Source organism: Myxine glutinosa, chromosome 6 (assembly GCF_964187855.1).
Source record: "Myxine glutinosa chromosome 6, kmMyxGlut1.1, whole genome shotgun sequence".
Classification (NCBI taxonomy): Eukaryota; Metazoa; Chordata; class Myxini; order Myxiniformes; family Myxinidae; genus Myxine; species Myxine glutinosa.
In genome coordinates this window covers 150,886,990-150,905,918 of record NC_136266.1, presented here as the reverse complement: position 1 = coordinate 150,905,918, position 18,929 = coordinate 150,886,990, and the positions used below count along the sequence as shown (strand labels likewise).

Sequence of the window (18,929 nt, the reverse complement as noted above, 5' to 3'; positions counted from 1 at the left end):
AAGAGGAGGTACATGCTGTATTCTTTACAGCACACATTTGTGTGTGTGTGAATGTATTTTGGCTATCGCTCATTATAATCGAGGATTATTATTTTCCATGATTGTCCTATTTTGAGTGTGTAGATGGCCAATGAGATGAATCCGCAATTTTCAAATTCTATCACAATTTGGGCCCGTGTTTTCAATTGGAATGGGTGGCCTTGTTTCAATGTTGCTACCCTCTATGCATTGTTCCTCCCGCACCCGTTATTCCCTCACCCCCCCAACTCCCTAGTTGTGGCCATTGGGTTTCGAAGTGTTGATGTCCTTGTTGCCATATGATGTGCTCTTCCTCCATAAGAGGTGGCCAAGGCAATGGCTTCTCATGAGTTGATGTTGATGTTACATTTCTTCATTTTGGCTTTGAGGACATCTTTGAAACTCTTTCTCTACCATACTTTTGAGCATTTACCTTGACTGAGGTGTAAGAATAAATCTTGCTGTGGGAGTCTGCAGTCGGATAACCAGAACATTAGCTGGCCCAGCAAAGTTCATGTGAGATTATCATCACCTCGAATCTTGTCATGCTTGCTTGCAAGAGTGGAAGGAGACGTTAGCAGTTTGGTGATACTGTAGACATTAATATTGGTGTGTCTGACCTCTCACTGGATCTCACTTCTGCGGGTAGCGTTGATGGTACATATCTAGTGTTTTGAGGTGTCTCCTCTCCAGTGTCTACATCTCAGTTCTATACAGTTGTGTGGTGATCACGACTGCTTAATAAAACTCAAGCTTGGTTTTGGATCTGGTGTTATGGTCATCGAGCACCCATTTTTTCAGGAAGCCGAAGGCTGAGTTTGGACATTTGAGGCAATGTTTTATTTATTTGTCTATATTAGCCTTCTGTGAGAGATTTCTGCCAAGGACCAATAAGTGCTGGATGCTTTCCAGATTGTCATGGTCGGCTTGATTTATCAGAGCTGGGTGCTCCTCAATGGGATCTTGTTGATGGAAGTCCCTCGTCATTTCAGTATTAAGCATCGTTACCTTCTCTCGTATGCTGTGGTAAAGACATCAAGATTTGCCTGAAGATCTGCCTCTGACTGAGCACATACTACATTGTCATACTCATGCTCAACGATTGAAGTCAGGATGATCTTGTGTCTTCATCCGAGTGGCCGAGCTGCATTCCAATTTGGAGCTTGGCTGTAGTAAATTGCAGCATCTCAGTGGGGAACTTGTCACTTTCACCATGCCGTGAAAGTCACAAAATTCCCCTTACATCCTCCCATTCACCCCACTCTCACAAACTCCCACAAACCTCTACCCATCTCAACATCTAGGAAATATGAAAACGTTTGTTGGAGAGCCTGTTTAGAACAATGTTCAGCTATGCAAATAGCAAGAGTGATCATGTCTCTGGCCTATATGTACTACTAATCTAAAAACGACTAATCCTATTGTGTTGGGTTTACAGAGGCTGCTGCGCTCATCAAGGAAGCTCTGCAGGAGCAGCAAGTTGAGGAAAACTCAAACGCTACTCTCAGTTGCCGTTTATCCAAAACAGCAAAGACCATTAGATGGAGTAAAGATGGAAAGCTTCTGAGAGCAGGAAAGAAATACAGAATTAAATTGGAAGGAGATGTCGCCAGTTTGGAGATCAGGAATGTGGAATCAGGAGATGCCGGTACTTATGAATGTTCCACTGGAGAAGATAAAACATCAGCCCCACTTAAAGTCAAAGGTAACTATGGTGATGATTACGCATTTACTCAGTTTTTATAGAAGTGTTAACTTCAGTTACTTTATTGTGAGGGAAAACAAAGCCTCACCATTGCAATTTTTCATCCATGTGTGTCTCTGTGTCTATGTCTATGTCTGTGTATCTGTGTATCTGCATGTCTCTGTGCTCTATGCCTCTGTGTCTATGTGTCCATGTGTCCACGTGACCATGTGTCTATGCACCTATGCCTCTCTTTTGGCTATCCCTCAGTATTGAGGATGATTATCTCTCATGATTTTTCCATTTGTGAGTGTGTAGATGGCTAATGAGACTGATCCGCAATTTTATGTCTTTCACAATTTGGGCACGTGTTTTGAAGTGGAATGTGTGGCCTTGTTTTTAATGTTGCTGCCCATAATCCATTGCTTTTCCCACACCCGTTATTCCACCTGCAGATGTAGTCATCGGGTTTCAAAGATCTGAGGTTACTGACTTTTCTTCCATCCGAGATGTGTTCTGTAATAGTTTCTCACAAGTTGATGTCGATGGTACATTTCTTGATTTTGGCGTTGAGGACATCCTTGAACACTGTATATGGCCTCTTCCTGAGCCTTCACCTTGACTGAGTTGGGAGAATAAATCTTGCTGCGTTGTCTGGAGTCGGACATTTGAATAATGTGGCCGGCCAAGCGAAGTTACTGTTTGATGATCCTCACCTCGACTCCCATAGTGCTTTCTTGAAAGAGGTGGAATGAGATGTTGCCAGTTTTGACAAAATAGAGATGTAAATTTTGTGCCAGATTTGCACTTTCTTCTGTACATAACATTGATGGTACATCTCTAGTCTTTTGAGGTGTCTCCTTGATAGTGTCCACATCTGAGCTCAATAAAATCGTTTGGGAATTATGGCTGCTTGATAAAAGCACAAACTTAGTTTTTCATCTGATAGCGCAGTCATTGAACACTTCCTTTGGCTGCATTTGCACATTTAATACAATGTTGAATGTCTCACTCAATCAAGATCAGCCTTTTATGAGTGGTGTCGGCCAAGGTCTGAGAAGTGCTAGATATTCTTCAGAGTCTTACCGTGAATTTGAATGCCGAAGCCGGACACTGCTCAATGATAGTTTACTGATGGAAGACCTTAGTCTTCTGACTATTAAGTGTTAGTCATATATCTCATATGTCACGGGTCAAGACATCAACGATTGCCTGAAGATGAATGTCTAATGATCACACACTATAGCATTGTCAGCGCAATGAAGCTCAACGAGTGAAGTCGGGGAGATCTTGCTTCTGGATCAGAGTTGGCTGAGATTAAACAACTTACCGTCCATTCGTTAGTTCAGCTTCTTTCTGAATGGAAGCTTGTCGGTGATCAGTTGTAGCACTGAAGAATGGAATATGGAGAATAGTGTTGGTGCAATGACGCAGTCTTGGTTGATTCCTGCTTTAACCTCAAATGAGGTTTGTCGTAGATCCATTACTGAGAATCAGCGCTTCAAGAAACAGGAGAATTGGTGACAAGTTTTGCAGAACATGCACACTTCAAGGGTATCTTCCACAGTACTTCTTCATAGAAGCACCTTTGACAGCGATTACAGCTTGAAGTCTTTTTCGTTATGTCTGTATTAGCTTTGCACATCTGGATTTGTGGAGTTTCTCCCATTCTTTGTGGAGTTTCTCCCATTCTTCCTTACAGATTTGCTCAAGCTCTGTCAAGTTGTATAGGGAGCATCAGTGAACAGCAATCTTCAGGTCTTTCTACAGATTCTCAATGGGATTCAAGTCTGGTCTTTGGCTGGGCCACTCAAGGACTTTCACGTTCTTGTTCTGAATCCATTCCAGTGTTGCTTGGATGTATGCTTGGGGTCATTGTCCTGTTGGAATGTAAATCCTTGCCATGGTCTAAGGTCTTTTGCAATCTGAAGCAGGTTCTCCTCAAGGATTTGCCTGTATTTGGCTCCATTCATTGTTCCCTCTGTCCTTACAAGTCTCAAAGTCCCTGCCGCTGAACAGCATCCCCATAGCATGATGCTGCAACCACTATTCTTCACGGTAGGGATGGTGTTAGATGGGTGATGAACTGTACTCGGTTTCCACCAGACATAGCGCTATGCATTCAGACCAAAGAGTTAGATTTTCATCTCAACAGACCACAGAATATTTTGCCTCATGCTCAGTCTTACACGTGCCTTTTTGCAAACTCCAGGCATGCTGTCATGTGCCTTTTCTCAGGAGTGGCTTCAGTCTGTCCACTCTCCCTTAAAGCCTAGATTTGTGAAGTGTTGCAGAGACTGTTGTCCTTCCATCAGGTTCTCCCCTCTCAGCCAAGGAACTCTGTACTTCTGTCAGTGGTCTTTGGGTTCTTGGTCACCTCCCTGACCATGATCCTTCTTGCCCTGTTGCTCAGTTTGGTCGGACGGCCAGCGTGCTCTTGGGAACTTTCAACACTCTAGAAATTGTTTTATACCTTTCCCCAGATCTATTAGTCTAGTAGGAAGACTAGGTCCCCCTGCACCCCCCGGAGATATACTTCTAATCAGTGTTTCTAGATTGGAAAAAATGTGTAGAAAATGACTAGCTATGGCCCCAAGCTGAAAAAATGTCCCACATACCATTTTTATGCAAATTACTGCTGCCATTATCAAAAAAACGATTTTTGACATATCTCAGCCAATATTGCAGATAATTGAAAAATGAAGGTGTCTAGACCCATGTTTTGAAGGGCATAGATCATGATAGAACTATTCATAACATGATTACATGTGTCTATGGTATACTAGTATGCATATTAATGCTGTAATTACAAAATAATCAGTTTTACAAATGATAAGGATACGTTAATACTGCAGATAACTTAACATGGTACATAAGGGGTCTAAACCCAGGTATTTTCAAGGTTAAATGTCAACAAGATGCTCCTGAGTCTTGCATAGGGGCGGGACATTGGCAGTAACATTGGTACCACTCAACTTTTCTTCCCACCATTGACTTTGTATTGCGAGAGATTTTCACTTGCTTATTTAAAGGTTTCTCACCCAGCCCACGTAAAATCTACCAACTCCTGCTGTTAACTCCCAAACATATTTTTTTATGTTATCCAATCACAGTGCAGAAATGACAGACTAGAGATCCAAATTAGTGCTGCTATAGCTGCCATTTTACATTTCCATCCATGTAACATGCGCGCTCGCGCGCTCATATCAATTGGTAATGTCGCGCGCTCGTATCAATTGGTAACGTTGATGTTATTGAATACCTCAGTTGAAAGTTCAGTCTTCCATTCCATCTGTGTGTTGTTCTTGGTATTCATCCTCCAATCTAGCCAGGTAAGATGCTAACTATAATGTTACTCACACTCTTGACTTCAGTTTCTGCATGAAATCATAAACAGGCAGAATAACAGCTGAGCCAGCTAGCACCATGTTAGCTAACGTTAAAGCTAGCCTCATCTATGTACAGTATGTTCCTAATGTCGGTGTAACTTAAACTTTTGTTAATGCCAAACATGAGACATATCTGTTGACTTCTGTATATGAATTGAACCAGAAAGAGGCACGACAGCTGAGCTAGCTACAGTAACTTAGCACAATGTTTCATTGGCCTAGATAGCTAACGTTAGTGTGGAAGAATTTAGATGTTTTAGCTATTAGCACTTTTGATGCCACTAAACATGGTTTAGTCAGCTAAAAAGTACCCTAGTGTAGAACATGACTCAGAACCTCTGTTACCTCACTGAAAACTCAGAGCCTCCTTTCACAGGCACTTTTAACATCATTCGTGATTTCTTATTTGTCATTTAACAGTGATGGTAGACATCGACAGCAAGCATGCCCAAAAGAAAACGGAGTGTAGAACCTGCAGCCCAAAGCTCTCCTCCTACATGCATCCTTCATGTACCATCCATGTCTGATCATGGGGATTTCACGCCCCTCCGTAAAATTAAAGGATCTGCTTCAGAAAAACTGCAACTGCTTCAAAAGATCCGGGATAGACGTCTCAACCAACCGCATGACTCCCCATGTCGTATGCAATCAGTATGTGATCAGATCCCGGCAACTCTTCCTGATGACCTAGAAAGAGTAGGATATCACAGCAAGTGTTATAAGCACTTTGTCCGCCACTTTCATCGTCTGGGAGATGATACAGAACCAGGGCCATCAACCTCATCATGGCATCACTCTCCTCGTAAACCAGGAGGTTCTGCTGAACCCATCTTCCCGCCAGAGTGTATATTTTGTGAGAAAGTTGAGACCAAAGATGCTCATCGCAATACTGAGAGGCCTACAACCTTCCCATCCTTTAAAAACAAAGAAAATGCATGGGAGCAAATCGAAACACGGGCTGAGAAAATGGGTCTCTATCGACTCCATCGAAAGGTGAAAAACAAAGACCTCTTTGCATGTGAGGCCAAACACCATCCGTCATGTTTTAAAGCTTTCCGCACAGCATTCTACAACTATGAGCGTGCGATTCACAGAGCCGAAGCACCAAAGGAGCAGGCTTGCATGTCAGCCACCCATGAAAAGGCATTCAACTCAGTACTGGAACACATTCAAACCCAGGTCATCCAGCAGAATAAAGTTCTACAGCTTTCTTCCTTGCGCTTGCTCTATGTCGAGGAACTGAAACTGAATGGATATGAGAACTCAAATTATCGGTCAGAGAAACTACTGAAACGCCTACAGAATGACCCAATCAAGGAGCATATCCACTTCACGAAGGTTGATCATGACAAATGTGATGTCATTTCTTTCTGGCTTGTGCACAGCTCAAACATAACAGTTTCCAATGCTCTCGCACGAGCATTCACACTCGGAAGCACAAACAAGAACCAAAATGTTGCCCTCCAACTTCGCCAGGGTATTCTACAGGCTTTCAGAGAGTGTAAAGACCAACCATGGCCACCAACAGCTGAAGACATGGAGCTCAATCCTGAAGACATCCTACCTCCAGACCTTGTCCGCTTTCTCAGCGTGCTAATGACTGGCAAGGAGGGCATCGAGACAGAAAAGGTGAAGCGTCTGGTCTTCTCCATTGGACAAGATCTGTGCCGTGCAGTGTCAGATGGAAAATGGAAGTTACCAAAGCACATTCTCCTCTGTGTGACTGTAAGGCACCTGTTCCGAAGCAAACAGCTCACCACAATACTACACAGGCTTGGACACTCTGAGAGCTACGATTTCGCCTTGGAGTTGGAAACTGCTCTCGCCAAGGTCCTGGATGAAGTCTCAACTTATCGTACACCACAAATTGTGACAGGAGAGGGCAACCTTGTATTCCACTGTGAGTGGGACAACTTGAATAAAACCACTACCAGTGTGCACGGCAGCAACATTGTAAACAGTGCTGGAGGAATCATGGTGCAGGAGGTCAAGCCCGGGTTCGAGAGCAGCAAGGACCGAATGCTACCTACCATCAATAGGTCACAACAGCGTAGCCTGAAGGTCGACACACCAAAAACTCTCCCACCCTTGCACTTTACTCGCGTTGGCCCGAAGTTCCCTGAAGGCTCATCATTCACACCGCCAGCAGAGAATGACACAGTCTATGCCACTACGATGCAAGAGTACTACATCTGGCTCTTCATCAGATACATCGGAAGCTGTGGCCTGCAGCCTGTGCCTGGGCTAGGGGGTTTCACCTCTGCAACTGGTTCTCCCCCACCCAGCAAATCAACAGTCGACTACTGCACGCCTATCCACCAACCGATCACAGACAACGCAGTTGTTCGTGAGCTACTGAAGCGTTCCGAGGCAGCAACTGCTGAGGTGGGTCAGAGATGGGTCCTGAATACATTTGATCTGGGTGTCTGCATGAAAGCCCTTCCCATCATCTGGCGCTGGCCAAATGAATTTGCTAGTCATGTAGTAACGATTGGACCCTTCCACACATCCATGAACTACATCGGGATGCTCACTGGACACAAGATGCGTGGTTCTGGATATGCAGAGATTCTCTTTGAGGCACAACTAGTAACAAGTGGATCTCTCAAAGGTGTTCTCAGTGGAAAGGCCTACGCAAAGTCCCTCTTTTGCCTCAAAACAGTGTGTGAGGCAATGGAGAGGCTGTTGATGGAGAGATTCACTGAGGAGGAGAACATCATGATCTCTGACCCTGCTGTGCTTCTCAGAATGACCCAGTCTTGCAACCGAGAGCACCTCGATGAAGCCCTCAAAGACCCCTCAACTCTACTCCTCATCAAAAATTTGCATAAAATTTGCATAATTTTGCATAAAATTTGCAGCAGTAATTTGCATAAAAATGGTATGTGGGACATTTTTTCAGCTTGGGGCCATAGCTAGTCATTTTCTACACATTTTTTCCAATCTAGAAACACTGATTAGAAGTATATCTCCGGGGGGTGCAGGGGGACCTAGTCTTCCTACTAGACTATATGCCTCCTCACAATTTTATCTCGGAGTTCTACAGACAATTCCTTGGACTTCATGGTAGAGTTTCTGCTTTGACATGCATGCACTGTCAACTGTGGGACCTTATATAGAAAGGTGTGTTTCTTTTGAAAGCATGTCCAATCAATTGAATTGGCCACAGGTGGACTCCAATCAAGTTATAGAGACATCTCAAGGATGATCAAAGGAAATTGGATGCACCTGAGCTAAATTTGGACTGTCATAGCAAGGTGTTACATCAAAGTGTGTAGATGGCAGAAGGATCTGAAATGGAATGAACATGTTCAGTACATTGCAGCCAAAGTCTCGCACAAGATGTATGTTCTTTGTGTCCTAAATCACTTTGGTGCCTCGATGGATGACCTGATGACGGTGTAGAAGTTGTACAATGGACCACTTCTTGGGTACTGGTCACCAGTATGGCATTCTGATCTGACCAACCATCAGTCAAAAACGCTTGAACTAATTAAAAAACACGCTTTTGAGGATAATTATCTGAGACCAGTATGAATTGTATGGCAATGCTCTCCAGGAACTTACACGATAGACTTTGAGTCATCGATGCGTTGAGCTACCTCATATGTTCCAAATTTGCAAAGTTGATTTGCAACAGATTCCCACAATGGCTGCCACCAAAGCAGTCTGAGCATTTGCAACTACGCCATAGTGACAGGTACAGGGAAATCAGATGCAGAACCGAAATATATCTTAGAAGCTCAGTGCCTTACCTTGTCAGACTTCTGAATGATTTATGAAAACCATTTTTTATGAACTAGCATAACCCGTAACCCTAGTTATGCATAACTAGCATAACTAGGCTAACCCCCGCTCTTGCAGGGAAAATGGCCTTAAAATGCATGTTGTTGTGTTGTGTTGTATTTTTTATGAACTATTTTTATGAACTATTTTCATGAACTATTTTTTTGAACTATTTTTATGAACTATTTTATGAAGTTTTTATAAACTTTTTATTCATGAAACTTTTTATAAACTTTTTTATAAACGAAACTATTTTTATGAACTATTTTTATAAACTATTTTTATAAACTACTTTTATAAACTACTTTTATAAACTATTTTTTATAAACTTTTTATAAACTATTTTTATAAACTATTTTTTTATAAATGAAACTATTTTTTATAAACTATTTTCATAAACGATTTTTATGAACTATTTTTTATGAAGTTTTATGAACTATTTTTATAAACGATTTTTATGAACTATTTTTATGAACTATTTTTTATGAAGTTTTATGAACTTTTTATGAACTATTTTTTATGAACTATTTTCATGAACTGTTTTATGAACTATTTTTTATGAACGATTTTTTGAACTATTTTTATGAACTTGTTTTATGAACTATTTTTTATGAACTATTTTTTATGTTCTGTTTTATGAACTGTTTTATGAACTGTTTTATGAACTGTTTTATGAACTGTTTTTATGAGCTGTTTTAACGAACTTTTTGTGAGCTATTTTTATGAACTTTTAATGAACTTTTAAATGATTTTTATGAACTATTTTTATGAACTATTTTCATGAACTATTTTTATGAACTATTTTTATGAACTATTTTCATGAACTGTTTTATGAACTGTTTTATGAACTATTTTTTGAACTATTTTTCTGAACTTGTTTTCTGAACTGTTTTTTCTGAACTATTTTTTATGTTCTGTTTTTATGAACTGTTTTATGAACTGTTTTTATGAGCTATTTTTATGAACTTTTTATGAGCTATTTTAACGAACTTTTTAGGAACTTTTTTAGGAACTATTTTTAATAACTATTTTTATGAACTATTTTTATGAACTATTTTTTATGAACTATTTTTTATGTTCTGTTTTATGAACTGTTTTATGAACTGTTTTATGAACTGTTTTATGAACTGTTGTATGAACTGTTGTATGAACGGTTTTTATGAGCTATTTTTATGAACATTTTATGAGCTATTTTTATGAACTTTTTATGAACTATTTTTATGAACTATTTTTTAGAACTATTTTTTATGAACTATTTTATATGAACTTTTTTATGAACTATTTTTATGAATTATTTTATATGAACTTTTTAATGAACTATTTTTATGCATTCCCATTGTTAAGTATGAAAAGAATGGTATTGAATATGGTTATAATCATGAATGTATTTGCTTCTTGTTTATGTCTTTTTAATGTTGTAATCTCTTATAATCGTGTTTACGAGAATGATTATATTTCTCCACAAAATTCAAAAGTATTTATCTTATTGTGTTGGGTTTAATAGAAGTTCCTGTGCTCATCAAAGAAGCCCTGCAGGAGCAGCAAGTTGAGGAAAACTCAAACGCTACTCTCAGTTGCCGTTTATCCAAAACCGCAAAAACCATTAGATGGAGTAAAGATGGAAAACTTCTGAGAGCAGGGAAGAAATACAGAATTCAATTGGAGGGAGATGTCGCCAGTTTGGAGATCAGAGATGTGGAATCGGGAGATGCCGGTACTTATGAATGTTCCACTGGAGAAGATAAAACATCAGCCCCACTTAAAGTGAAAGGTAAGTATGGTGATGATTACACATTTGCCCAGTTTTGTCTGTAACTATGAACTCCAGTGACTTTATTCTGATGGAAAACAAAGCCTCATCCTTTGTAAGTTTTCATGGTTATCTCCAAATGTGGGATTCAGGAAATGAAATGAAGCCATCCCAGGTTTCAAAATATCCACCATCGTGAGTGTGTGTGTGTGTGTGTGTGTGTGTGTGTGTGTGTGTGTGTGTGTGTGTGTGTGTGTGCGTGTGTGTACGCACATTTCTGTTGGCTGCTATCTTCACTTGGGTGGGTTTTGAGAGGTGGAATGTGGAATGTGGACCTACCAGGTCTCAACGTATCCACCTCCGTTAGTTGACCAGAACGATTATCATGAGACTAAATATTAGTGTGTGTGTGCTTGCGTGCCCCTCGGTATTTTAGGTGTCTCCCATGGAATGTCCACATCTCAATTTTATACAGTGTGGTGACCACGACTGCTTAATGGAACTCGAGCTTAGTTTTGGATCTGGTGTCATGGTCATCCAGCATCCATTTCCTCAGGAGGCCAAAGGCTGTGTTTGGACATCTAACGCAATGTTTTATTTATTTGTCTATATCAGCCTTCTGTGACAGATGCTTGCCAAGGACCGAGAAGTGCTGGATGCTTTCCAGATTGCCATAGTCAATTTCGTTTGCCAGAGCTGGGCACTCCTCAATGGGATCTTGTTGATGGAAGTCCTTAGTCATTTCAGCATTAAGCATCGGTCTCTTTTCTCGTATGCTATGGTAAATACATCAATGTTTGCCTGAAGATCTGCTTCTGACTGAGCACACACTACATTGTCATACTGATGCTCGACGATTGAAGTCAGGAAGATCTTGTTTCTTGATCCGAATTACCTGAGGTTAAACAACTTAGCCTTCGTTCGGTAGTTCAGCCCAATTCCAACTTGGAACTTGGTGGTAATAAGTTGCAGTATCGCAGCAGGGAGCTTGTCACTTTTACCACGTGGTGAAAGTCACAAAATTCTGTTACATCCTCCCTTCCTCAAACTCCTGCACACGTCTACCCTTGTCAAATGTTGGAATATTAAAACATTTGGTGGAGTGCTTGTTTTGAACAATGTTCAGCTCTGCAAATAACACGGGTGATCATAACTATCGGGGATGCCTCTTCGCGGTGGTTGTACCCTCCAAGGCAAGTCAGGGGCCCAATCTTCCCCATTCTTCCCTGCTGCATTGATTCATCAGGGTAGCGTGGTCACGGTCAGAGTGCTGATTGGTCCCAATGGACTGGCCCTTTCACTCTTGTCTTTGTGTCTTCTCTCGCTCTATTTCTTTCTCTTTCTCTCTAACTCTGCCATGGCACTGACTTCGTAATGGCGGGGGTACACCATCCTGGAAATGAGGAATCTCTGCCTCGCTCCTGGGAGATGGATTGGCTGTTTCTGTGCCGCAAGCATGTTCGGGAGAACTGTCTGGGGATATAGAACAACACCAGTCTGGAGAACAAAGCCAGTCGCCGACTGGGCATCCTCCATTGTGCGAAGTCCTTCCTTGGCACACCTGAGCTCCTCACCACATACAAGGCTTTCATCCGCAGCTCAATGGAGTACTGCTCTCCCCTCTGGGCTGGTGCTCCTGCCTCACACCTAGCTCGTCTTCACGCTGTTGAAACCAAAGCGTTCAGAATCATTGGAATCTCCCGCGATTACGCTATCTCCGAGGGCCTTTCACTTACTCACCGCAGGCAGGTTGGTGGTCTTTCTGTCTTCTACCGACTCCTCTCCAGCCTTGCCCCCCCCCCCCAGCTCTGTCTGGGCTCTGTCCCCCAAATATTCCTACAGGTCGCACAAGATCTGCCTGCAAGCCTCTTATGGTTAAACTGCCAAAATCAAGACTCTCTGCTCACTTTCACTCCTTCATTCCTCTTTTCTCCCGCCTCTGGAACAAACTCCCTCACTCTCATCAATCCCACTCCTCCCTCCAGCTCTTTAAAACGGCTGTTCACCACCATCTCTTATCTTCCCCAATCCAAAACCTTGATCTTTTCTACCCCTGCTAATTTCACCCCAAATCCAATTTTTGAGGTGCCAACCTCTTTCCTGGAAGTCCTTAGTGTCGTTGCGTTTTATACCTATCCTGCCACCCCCCCCCCCCCGCAAGCCCTCTCCCTCCCACACATCTCCCGATGTCCCTGCTCTCAAATGTTGTGTTTGTGTGCTTCCTCCCCTTCTCTCCCCATCTTGTCAACCGCCCCCCTTTTTATATACTTTGTTTGCTTGTTTGTTTGATAAATGTTAGCTCTTTCACGAGCCTCGACTCTGTATACAAAAAAAAAACAAAAAAAAAAACACCAACAACAACAATAAGAGTGATCATGTCTCCGAGTATATAACAATTCAACACTACACTTGTTTTTCCATATTTTTGTCAACCTCATGTGTTTTTCAGAATGATTATTTCTCTGTTGTATTCAAAACTACTAATCTTATTGTGTTGGGTTTACAGAGGTTCCTGTGCTCATCAAGGAAGGTCTGCAGGAGCAGCAAGTTGAGGAAAACTCAAACGCTACTCTCAGTTGCCGGTTATCCAAAACAGCAAAGACCATTAGATGGAGTAAAGATGGAAATCTTCTGAGAGCAGGGAAGAAATACAGAATTAAATTGGAGGGAGATGTTGCAATTTTAGAGATCAGGGATGTGGAATTAGGAGATGCCGGTACTTATGAATGTTCCACTGGGGAAGATAAAACATCAGCCCCACTTAAAGTCAAAGGTGATTCTAAATCTGCTGAAACGATGCTTAGTGATTGGACTCTATTCGAGAGTTCTCAAAAATATTTCAAAAGTGAAGGTTCTTTATGCGAAATGTTTGTCAAATCCACTGAGTGTGTAATGTGTTGTGATCCAGAACTTCCAGTGCTGGTTGTTGAGGGCTTACAGGAACAGGATGTTGTGGAGCAAGGAACTGCCAGCTTCAGCTGCTGCTTCTCTCGACGTCTCAAGAATGTCATTTGGACCAAGGATGGTCATTCTTTGAGATCCAGCAACAAGTATGAAACTCTTCAGGAAGAAAACCATGCCACACTTGTCATAAAAGATATTCAGACTGAGGATTCTGGTCTCTACCTATGTGACAGTGGAGATGACAAGTCATCAGCACCTCTTCGAGTGCAAGGTCAGACATAATCTTTCTGATTTCTTGCATTTTAATAGCTTAATGTTTATGAAAAACAATAATGATGAGAAAGATATAGCTCTTCAATCTTTAAATATTATAAATCTCAGCAATTTAATTTTCTTAATCCATAGACGCTCCACTGCTTGTGCTTGAGACCTTGAGTGACATTGAGGTCGAAGAGCAGGGAAGTGCTACCTTCACCTGTAAACTCTCAAAGCAAGGAGGTCAAGTCACCTGGAGAAAAGGCGCAACCCTGCTGAAACCCAGTACTAAGTACGAGATGAAGGTGTCTGGAGATGTTTCACAGCTGATAATCAAGAAGCTGGAGTTGGAAGATTCAGGGACCTATGAATGTGACACTGGAACTGTGAAGAGCCAAGGAAAACTAATGGTGAAAGGTGAGGAGATTCTTTATTTGATTTGTGGAGTGCTGCCAGGAATATGTTGGGTTTTAATTTGTTGGGTTTGAAATTCTGCCTCATAATGAAAACAATTTTTTTTCTTCCAAAAAAGCTGTACACCACGGACACGAAGACTAAAAACAATGCCTCCCTCCAGGAACCATAAGAAAGTTACGGCCACCATGTTGGTGTTTACTGATAGACGAAGCCCAAGACATCTTTGTCGCTGTCATATTCACAATATTGCCATGCCATCCCTACAAGTTTTCCCTTCAGTGTAAAATGACAAAGGCGACAGTTAAAATCATTTTGAGCTGATAGGCATCACGGGCCATGTGGAGACAGGCCTAAGCAATCGAAGCAGTTGTCTGTTGTCTATACACTGCCCAAATAGCTGTGGCATTCTCTCAAGCAGGGATTTTACCATGAAGGTTACATATGTCCTTGCTATTATTTCCAACTATTTTCTCTTAAATGGCTCGACCAGGACAGTTTATACAATCCATGACTTTGGCTGAGGACTTCCAGGAATATCATGACATTGTGAATAAACATCCTGTCATTATTTACTTTTAAGGATGTGTATAAATGCACCAGAAAGATGATAATTGGTTTCAGGTAGTTTATTGGCACAATTGGCCTGCTCGTGATCACTTGAGTGTTGCAATCCAAGGGGTTCCCCCATACTTTGTGGGAATGTGTCGGACAGGTGACCGTGACTGGGTTTTGTGAAGTAGGTGATAGCATGATAGGGGAGGGGAAAGCATTAAATGTTCCACTGTTTCAAAGTGGGAATGTCAGTTTGCTTTTATGAGCGGGAGGGTGGTGATTAGGGAAGAATAGAGTTGGGGTTTGGCAGGGGGAATGTGGGGGGGAGGGGGTGGGCATGGAACCAATGCAATGATCGGGCTGAGATTGGAAGGGGGAGGTTTGAGGCTTGAAGTGGGGAGGGGATTGACACCTTATGTTTGGTTGGGGGTAGGAGAGAGCAAAGATTGCAGATAATTGGGAAGGGGAGGTTGAGGCGTTGGGTGGGGGGTTGGGGAGTTGTGGTGGAAGGGAGTGGGGAGAGGGTTTTGAAGGTTTGGAGTGTGGAGGGGATTGTTGCCTTGAGATGGATGAGGACTTGGGGTTGGGAGGCAGAGGTTGAGGGCATGGAGTTTGGGAGACTAGGTTGATTTGGTCTTGTGAGGAGGATGGGTAGCGAGAGGTAAGGACTTGAAATTCCATTTTACATTGCATGGGTGCTCTGCAGGTCTCTGCTCAGTGATAATATGAATGTTTGATTCTCCATCAATAGAGGCCCAAGTACTGGTGCTTGAAGGCTTGGTGGAGCAGGAAGTTGAAGAGCAGGGCAATGCCACCTTGAGTTGTCAGCTTTCCAGGGCTGCCCAAAGTGTGACTTGGAGAAAAGGAAGACAACTTATTCATCCATGCAGCAAGTATGACATGAGAATAGAGGGCAATGAGGCAAGTCTTGTCATCCGAGAACTACAGCCTGAAGACACAGGAGTTTACCATTGTGAGACAGGAGATGATAACACCTCAGCTTCACTCACTGTGAAAGGTAAGATGATGATACAAAAGTTTTAGTAGTTAACAACAATGAAGGTATTGATAAGGCTTTTCAATCTTTAAATATTTTGTGACAGTTGAATTTTCTTTATCCACAGAAGCCCCACTGGTTGTTCTTGAGACCTTGAGTAACATTGAGGTCGAAGAGCAGGGAAGTGCTACCTTCACCTGTAAACTCTCAAAGCAAGGAGGTCAAGTCACCTGGAGAAAAGGTACAACCCTGCTGAAACCCAGTACTAAGTACGAGATGAAGGTGTCTGGAGATGTTTCACAGCTGGTAATCAAGAAGCTGGAGTTGGAAGATGCAGGGACCTATGAATGTGATACAGGAACTGTGAAGAGTCAAGGAAAACTAATGGTGAAAGGTGAGGAGATTCTTTATTTGATTTGTAGAGAGCTGCCAGGAATATGTTGGGTTTTAATTTGTTTTGATTTTTGAAAATTGTCTGTAAAAACAATCTCGTTTCTGCACATGAATAATGAAATCAATAAATTGGATGCCTCCAAAGGTCAGCACTTCCTCTGATTTCCTTGTTACATGGATAACTACATTACATTGGAATATTCGTGGCATTACAAACCTGGTGATACACAAGTTGGTAATAATAATCTATATTATACGCTTGTTCATCCATACGTCTGTCTATGAGTTTGTAACATTCCGTTCCACCCAATGGATGGACAGTTCGCCTGACTCCACCCACAATTTCAACCTGAACTGGAGGGCTGCGATCGGAGATCGTTGATGGTTCCTCATATAGCCAACTCCTAATATTGGGAGCACTTGAAAGTGTGCCTCAAAATGAAAACAATTTTATTTCTTCTAAAAAGCTGTATACCATGGACACTAAGACTAAAAACAATGCCTCCCTTTGGGAACCATAAGAAACATTCGGCTACCATGTTGGTGCTTACTGGCAGGCAAAGCCCAATATATCTTCAGAGCTGTCATATTCACAAATATTGAAATCCCATTCCCTCCCGCAACCATTCCCTCCCGATAGGTTTTCCCTTCGGTGAAAAACGACCAAGGTGACAGTTAAAATAAATTTGAGCCGATAGGCACTACAGGGCTTGTGAAGGTAGGACTAAGCAAATGTAGCAGCAGTCTGTTGCCTATACACCGCCCAAATAGCTGTGACATTGAGACTCAAGCATGGCTTTCACCATGTGGGTTACATATTGTCGTGCGGATCCCTCGGTTAATACCGTAGGATCGCGGATGGCCCAAACGGACTCAAATGGAGGCGATGATCAATGACGGATTCGACTATAAAAGCACGGGCAGAAGAAGGAAGAGGAAGAAGCGCCAAGCTCTTACCTGATGCCCTGGCGGCAGCCCTCGATCCTGTAGGAAATGAACTCAAACGGACACGGGGGTAAAATGTACAAAAATAAAGATTTATTACAGAACCCGATAACAATGGAACGCGACGATAAAACCTAATTCTAAATTGGGATCCCACACACCTCACTTCGACAACAGCACAGGGAGATGAATTAAATAAAGAAATCGTCATGTTGTGCGTGTTTGTGGATGCGAGCTTATCTGTGTCTGTAGTCTGTAGCGTCCGTCAGGAATTGTCCAGGCTCCAGTGTTCGTGCGAAGCAGGCCTCCGTCTGCCTCGTGCATGCCCTGCTAGGTCCCGAGCGACCCACTCAGCGACGCGCCTCGCTCGCCCCTCATCGGTCGCACGCGAGGTCCTGTCTGCTCGTAGCACCACGCCTCGCTCCGAGCACCAAGCACTGCTCCAAACACAAAGCACCGCTCCAAGCACCACAACAAGAACCCAGGGAAGATGACGAACCACCAGGGAAGAACGCCGGGAGGAACGCAGGGAAGAACGCAGGGAAGCAGAACAACGCCCAACAGGGAAGAACGCAGGGAACAAGCACCAGCGAAGACGACGACCGAACCACAGAAGCCGAACAGGGAAGCCGATGACCGAACACCCCAAAAGCTCGCCAACCAGTCGTTTTGTCCCCTGCGGGATGACGTCAATTCTCCCGCATTACCAATCAGTTCTGCCCTTCTGTGTGGTCTTTCCCACCTTCTGACGTCAACGGCCCTTCCCCTCAAATCAACGACCTGCTTCTAAGTCGTGGTTTGGCGCGTTCTGCTCTGATTGGCCGAGTGTTCGCGCCTTCCGCACTGATTGGCCAGGGTGTCAACGGTCGGTGCCAATCAGTGCGCCGCTTCCTTCCCCCAACCAATCACACGTTCCCTGGGCGTGGCTATTGCTTGCCTTGCACAATGCTCGTTACTATGCCAGCTGGTGATGTGGCTGGCTGCGGCCCCATCGGTGGTGTCCCGATCTGGCTTACTGCCTGTTCTTCCTGTAAGTCTTTTTGTGGCGGAGGGGAATTAATTAATGTGTGCACTAATGGATCTATCTAATGTATATGAGTGCGCTGCCATAAGGGACAATGGGTTGCTCACAGAGGGAATGACAAACGAGGAAATTTTACCCCTAATCCCTGTACTAATTAGCATGCCCCACCCCCTCGTGGGGGGACGAAGATACAACTTATTCCGACATTCGGGATACACATAGAACTTATTACAGGTCGATTTCCTATCACGACAGTCGAGTACGTACCTATGCAGATCTACCTGGCTCTAGATATTCCTCAACCCCCTCCCCCCCCCCCCCTCCCCCGACATAACACAATGTTCTTGCTATTATTTCCAACTATTTTCTCTTAAACAACTCGACCTGTGATCAAACAACCCATATCTTTGTCCAAGGAATTCTGGGAATCTCACGACATTGTGAATGAACATCCTGTCATTACTTATATTTAAGGATGTGTATAAATGCACCAGAAAGAAGAAAATTGGTTTCAGGTAGTTTATTGGCACAATTGGCCTGCTTGGGGTCACTTGAGTATTGCAATGCAATGTGGGTTCCCCAGACTTTGTGGGAATGTGTCGGACAGGCGACTGTGATGGGTTTTTGTGAATTAAGTGATAGCATGATAGGGGAGGGGAAAGCATTAAATATTCCACAGTTTCAATGTATGAATGTCAGTTTATTTTTATGAGTGTGAGGAAGGTAATGGGGGAAGGATATAGATGGGAGGGGGAGGTTTGAGGCTTGGGGGGGGGGGGGCGGGGGGGGTGGAAGCGGAGTTGTAGTGGGTGGTG

At 42.9% G+C, this 18,929-nt stretch overlaps 1 protein-coding gene across 1 annotated transcript in view; it reads left to right on the top strand.

The window, feature by feature from the left end:
• OBSCN (obscurin, cytoskeletal calmodulin and titin-interacting RhoGEF) overlaps positions 1-18,929 on the top strand; it is a 377,067-nt gene that overhangs the window by 122,578 nt on the left and 235,560 nt on the right. The window contains exons 17-23 of the mRNA XM_078780751.1: positions 1,457-1,723; positions 10,382-10,648; positions 13,134-13,400; positions 13,536-13,802; positions 13,937-14,203; positions 15,507-15,773; positions 15,880-16,146. Coding sequence (XP_078636877.1) covers positions 1,457-1,723; positions 10,382-10,648; positions 13,134-13,400; positions 13,536-13,802; positions 13,937-14,203; positions 15,507-15,773; positions 15,880-16,146 — 1,869 coding nt within the window. The remainder of the gene's footprint in view (positions 1-1,456; positions 1,724-10,381; positions 10,649-13,133; positions 13,401-13,535; positions 13,803-13,936; positions 14,204-15,506; positions 15,774-15,879; positions 16,147-18,929) is intronic.